We start from the raw sequence: 6,000 nt of genomic DNA, 5'->3' as shown, positions 1-6,000 counted from the left end.
TTCATGTTATGTTCTTTTCTTTTCTTTTCTTTGTTCTGCCCCCCCTCTCCCACCTTTGCTTTGTTCTTTAAAAGGGCAATGAGAGACTACCAAGTATTTATTCTTTGGGTCACCAGGATCCCCAGTGGCTGACTCAGGGCAAGCCTAGAAAGGAGGTATAGATCCCACTGAATCCTCAGTCCCATCTTCTATCTCTCTGGCTGTCTAGATCAGCCGTACTCCTCCCCAAGGACCGAAATTCAGGAGTTCCCACTTCTCCCCAAGAATCTGCCATTCTGTGATGGGAGTTGCCTTAAAAGGTGGAAGCGAAGAATGCAACGGGAAGAGAAGGATGGTCAATCTTCCAACTCTTGCCCACAGAATGCCATTTGTATCTGAATAAACGGATTAGACCCTGGTTATCCAAGGCCATTCTTGCGAGATTCCTCTCCCAGGCCCCTGCCTAAGGAGCATGAGCTTAAATGGGAAAACGCCATCTCTTGGCCCCCTTCTCCCTGTGCATACCAGATGACCCCTAATCCTGTAGCCCCAACTCTGACCAGGTGAATACCATAATTTGGTTCATTCCATTCTAGTTTTCAGTATTTATTAGGTAGGACCTGAATCAAGAAGATGAAAATGGATAAAATCAGGCACCATTTCCCTGTGACTCTCTCCTGTGTTTCACCTTTTTAATTGTAACCACATTAGGCTGACCTAATCCAACCTGAATGATCTCTATTCTTCCCCAGAATAGAAACCCAGTATAGTTGGATTCTTAAGTCCCATCTCTCTGGTCTCATCATTCCCTCATTTCAGCCTAATCTGCCACCTTCAAAGGTCACATTCATACAGGATCCTTTTTTTAAGAGAGAGATTTGTAATTAAATGTTTGGGGGAATTGTTTTAAGATCGACCTTTTGGGTTTATTTGTTGCTTCATTGTGTTTATTTGTTCATTTTTAATTCCTTTCCCCTGAAAATCCCTCCTGTAACCAAGTTTGAAGCCTGGAAATACACTGCTTGCAAGATGTCTTTGCAGTAAAGTCTCTCCCTTCTTCCCTTTGGTGTCCTGCCCTTGAATTTTCCAGATGCTCCCCAGGCAGCACACCATCATAACCTCTTCCCACTCGCTTTCCTTTGTGACAGAGACTGTCCGAGCCATGACACACGTCATCAACCAAGGAATGGCCATGTACTGGGGTACATCCCGCTGGAGCTCCATGGAGATAATGGTACTGTGGGGCCCTCGACCTTTAATGACCTTTGAGAAGGCAATGGGCCGGTCTGCTGGTCAAGACTGACCAGAGGGGCCAAGCTCTCTGTGAAACTGTGGGTCAGGGATAGTGGCTGGATTTGTGGTTTCACTGATTTAGGGAACCTCCCCCCCCACCAATTCAGACTCACACCTATGAAACTATGATCATATAGTTATCATATGTAAATATATATTTATATATGAGAATATCCCTTAGGAGATGGGATTGGAGATCTGATTTCATTAGCATAGGGAACTACCAATAAGGAAACACCCTCTACCAATATAGATAGGCCCCAGTTCTGTAATTTATCATCTTAGCTGCCTGGTGCATTGCAAAGTTAAGGGACTTGCCCAGGGTCACACAGACAGTATGCATCAGAGGTAGGTCTTCTTGGCTTCAGGGCTGGCTCTCTATCTGCAGCCTCTCAATAATATCCTATATATGCATAAAAATAATTATAGCACTTTTTAGGTTATGATATTACTGGTCCTCCAGTGAATCTGGGGTCTCTTCAATGTGGGTACTCCGTCCCATAGTGCAGATCATAAGCCATCGGATACAACTCCTCTCCATGTTCTTTCATACATCCGACATATGGAGAGATCTAGCCAAGCGGGTGGGGCATGGGGAGGGGAGGGGGACCTTCCTCACATTCCCTTGATGTTCTGGAGATACCAGTGGGTCCTAGAATTAGAGCCAGAAGGCTACATAGAGGTCATCAAGTCCAAAGCCTTCATTTTTACAGGTAGAGAAACTGAGGCACTGAAGGAATTTACCTAGGGTCACACAACTAGCAAATACCAGAAGCAAGATTTGAACCCATGCCTCCTTGGCTCCAAATCCAGGGCCCCATCCAATAGGCTACGTTGCCTCTCAACATCCAAAATTTCCTTTGATTCTCCTAACAGCCCCTGTGAAGCAGGATGTTACGATCCCCATGTTACTGATGAGGCTCAGAGATGTCAGATGACTCAATCATGATGACACAGCTAGGAAGTGGCAGAGGTGGCATTTAAACCCAAGTCTTCCTAGCCTTTTTCTACTAAACCTCAGTTTTTAAAAATTATAATAATAATAATATACTAATAAAACTTCACCTGGGTGTAGTACTTTGTAGCACACCAAGCACTTTTCCAGGCATTATCTCATCTGATCTTCATCGTCTGCCCTTGGACCGTATTAAGAGAGGTTTAGCGTCCAGGAATTAGGAGGTGGTCATCCTGCCATCCTCTGCCCTGGTCAGGCCACACCTGGGGGGTCCTGATCGGTTCTGAGTGCCCTGTTTTAACGATGTGGATAAACTGCAGAATGTCCAGAGCAGGGCAGCCAGAATGATAAAAGGCCTTGGGTTTATGCCAAGTGAGGACTGACTGGAAGAACCGAGGGTACTCACTTTGGAGGAGAGAAGACTGGAGAAGGGGGTGGGGAGTATCATGTCTTCCTGTATGTATTTGAATGACTATTATAAGGAAGAAGGATCAACCTGAGCTGCTTGACCTCAGTGGGCAGCACCTAGAGCAGGGGGTGGAATTGGCCGGGAGGCAAATTTAGGTTCAACCAAGGAAGCTATCCCAGAGAGGAAGGAGCTGCCCCTTCTCTGGAGGTCCTCAAGCAGAGGCTGGATGACTCCTCAGAGATGATGGAGCAGGTATTCTTTTAGCATGTGGGTTTGGGGGATGCTAAGGCCCCTTCCAACTCTCCAATCCTCTGGTTGTGTATGATGCCCCCTGTGAGTTGGGGAAGGTATTATCGTACCCACTTTACAGAGAAGGAAACTGAGAAAAGCTTCAGAGAAAACAAACCACTGACCCCAAGGTCATATAACTAATAGGCATTAGGGCCCACTCAGCCATCCTGTCTCTCCCTCTGACCCTGTATTTTGGAGCAAGTGTTTATGTTGATCATGATTTAAAGAGGCAAGAACTCTCGGGAACTCAGTTCCGAAGCATGCCTCTTAATTATCCTGAGGTCTGGTGGGACGAGACAGCAGGGTGCATTAGATTCTTCTTGACTTAATATGGCGCCAGGGGAGAAGGCTGGAAGAAGGGAATCATCTGTTTCTCGCTGTAGCTGTCTCCATCCCACAGCTTTCTTGCGCTGGTCTCATAAATATTCTCCTCAACATTCAGTGGTGAGTCTCCTCCTGTGGCCCCCTCCTCTCTAAGCTCTCCATGCATAATCTGGTCTCGACTCCCTTAAAAAATCAAACAGGATTCCCATTTGAAGTTAAGCCCAACCCGTCCAAAAGCTCCCAACCACTAGCAGAGGGTTCAGTGGGATCTATTCTTTACAGGACTCCAGTTTGGAGGTGACCCAGGCGTTGGTAGAACACAGAGCTTCCCTGACTATCACCACGTCTGGCTCCCGGAGATAACCTTAAGAGGTCTGTGGGTGGCATTGGCCTCCAGAGCACATCCATCTTGTCCATTTCCAAGCATCTGCAGTGGGCAAGGTCCCCTAGCTGCAAATTATGCTAATAAGGACCTGGGCACAGATGGAGGTTCCCGGCCCCTGAGGTCAGCCAGCTAGGCAGCTGTCAGAGCTAAGAGGAGAGCCTGTGTCTCCAGATGCCTGCCCAGGGCTGCTTCTGCTCCACCACGCTGCCTTCTCTGTTCTCATCCTGGGGTCTGGGTGTTTTTTCCCTTTCTCTTTTTGTAGAGAGACAGCATAGTATAGTAGGGTCAGCTAGGCGGCGCCATAGTGCATAGAGCACCAGCCTGGAGTCGGGAACTCATCTTCCTGAGTTCAAATCTGACTTCAGACACTTTCTAGCTCTGTCACCCTGTTTGCCTCAGTTTCCTCATATGTAAAATGATCTGGAAAAGGAAATGGCAAACCGCTCCAGTATCTTTGCCAAGAAAACCCCAAATGTTTTCTTTTTTTCTTTCTTTTCTCTGTGACCCAAAGCGGGTCCTACAGCCAATCCGTGCTCCTGACATTTACTGTCTGCGTGGCCCTTCCTGAGACGTGGTGCCCAGGACAGAGCAGAGCCCTCCACATGGGCATCTACCCATGGAAGTACCCCCAAGCCCATGGCTTCTTATCTCACTCCCTTACTCTTCATTCCTTGGACATGCCAGCCAAGCAGCTCTCAACGTAGGGTCCACATTCCCTGGATTTAATGGAAAGAATGCTTGATTTAGAATTGGTGGATATGGGTTCAAATCCTCCTTCAGCCACTTACTCTGACTTGTGACAAGTCAGTGTCCTCGTCTGTAAAGTAGGCTTCCACTAAATGACCTCTGACATACCTGGCACTTTACGCTTTATAAGTTGACTTTGGACACATGATTTACTGACATGACCCATTGTATCTGACCTGAAGCTTGTTGGCCTGCTGATTTGTGAAAGGCTGTGTGTCTGTGTGGTCTTGTCCTTGGCAGGAAGCATATTCAGTGGCTCGGCAATTTAACCTAATCCCCCCAATTTGTGAACAAGCTGAGTATCACATGTTCCAGAGGGAGAAGGTGGAGGTGCAGCTCCCGGAGTTGTTCCACAAGATAGGTAGGTCCTGGCCTTCCCAGCTCCTCTGACTCTGGCCTCCACCCTCTGGACACCCCCAGGCCCTGAATCACCTTAGAGGGAGTGAGATCAGCCAGAGATCCCAGATGGGAAAGAAGGGAACCACAAAGGTCACCCAAGGCCAGTCCCTTCCTTCCTCAGAGAAGGGAGCTGGGGCCCAGAGGAGACACACACAGGAAGAGCTTCCCCAGGGGTCCTGCCCTCTCTCCACCACATCACACTTGGGAGGATGTCCATGGAAGAGAGATGTCTTAAAGGAAGCGCCCCATCCCAGGGGTCCTCGCCCACACCACTGCATGAACTTGACCCCAAAACTTGATCCTGGATAGATGATAGAGAGACGGATGGGTAGATAGAGTGGATTGATAGAAGAATGCATAGATTGTAACCAATCAATAAATGGATGGAATAGATCTAGGAGGGTGGATAGATAGAGTGGTAAGAGAGAGATGGATGGATAGATGGATGGATGGATAGACAGACAGACAGATAGATAGATAGATAGATAGATAGATAGATAGATAGATAGATAGATAGAGATGGATGGATAGACAGATAGAGATGGATAGATAGATAGATAGATAGATAGATAGATAGATAGATAGATAGAGATGGATGGATAGACAGATAGAGATGGATAGATAGATAGATAGATAGATAGATAGATAGATAGATAGATAGATAGATGGATGGATAGATATAACCTGTATTTTTTTCCTCTATCACAGGTGTGGGTGCAATGACCTGGTCTCCTCTCGCATGTGGAATTGTTTCTGGAAAATATGACAGTGGGATCCCACCCTACTCAAGGGCCTCACTGAAGGTAAAGCAGGTCCATCCTGGGTTGGGGAGCAACAAGAAGGTGCTGGGTCCAAGGAGCTTTGGCCAGGACCCTCAACTCCCTGCTCCCTGCCCAGCACATGCCTTCCCTAAGAATGGGCCATGGCCACCTCTCAGGCAATAAATGAACTGGTGATCTGTCTTGGCATCACTAAGCTCTCCAAGTACAGGGCTTGGCCCCGTGCTGGTCTAGGAAACCCCACCCCACCCAGAGCTGCTGTTCCCAAGGTGGTCTAAGTGAAGCCATCCCAGGCTACATGGCCATTCCTATAAGTGCCTTGGCACACAGCATTCAGTCGAGCAACCAGCATCTGTTGAGTATCTACTGTATGCTTGGTGCTAGGTGCTGGGATCAGGAAAGAGGCTCTTTTCTTATTAAGTGCCTGCTGTGTGCAGGG

The 6,000-nt window shown here is 47.5% G+C and overlaps 1 protein-coding gene across 2 annotated transcripts in view; it reads left to right on the top strand.

Moving 5' to 3' along the window:
- KCNAB2 (potassium voltage-gated channel subfamily A regulatory beta subunit 2) overlaps positions 1–6,000 on the top strand; it is a 105,152-nt gene that overhangs the window by 87,248 nt on the left and 11,904 nt on the right. For both annotated transcript variants that reach the window (XM_036744661.1, XM_036744660.1), the window contains 3 exons: positions 1,128–1,213; positions 4,624–4,744; positions 5,491–5,585. In XM_036744661.1, coding sequence (XP_036600556.1) covers positions 1,128–1,213; positions 4,624–4,744; positions 5,491–5,585 — 302 coding nt within the window. The remainder of the gene's footprint in view (positions 1–1,127; positions 1,214–4,623; positions 4,745–5,490; positions 5,586–6,000) is intronic.

Source organism: Trichosurus vulpecula, chromosome 2, assembly GCF_011100635.1.
Source record: "Trichosurus vulpecula isolate mTriVul1 chromosome 2, mTriVul1.pri, whole genome shotgun sequence".
Taxonomy (NCBI): Eukaryota; Metazoa; Chordata; class Mammalia; order Diprotodontia; family Phalangeridae; genus Trichosurus; species Trichosurus vulpecula.
This window is presented reverse-complemented; position numbering and strand designations above follow the sequence as displayed.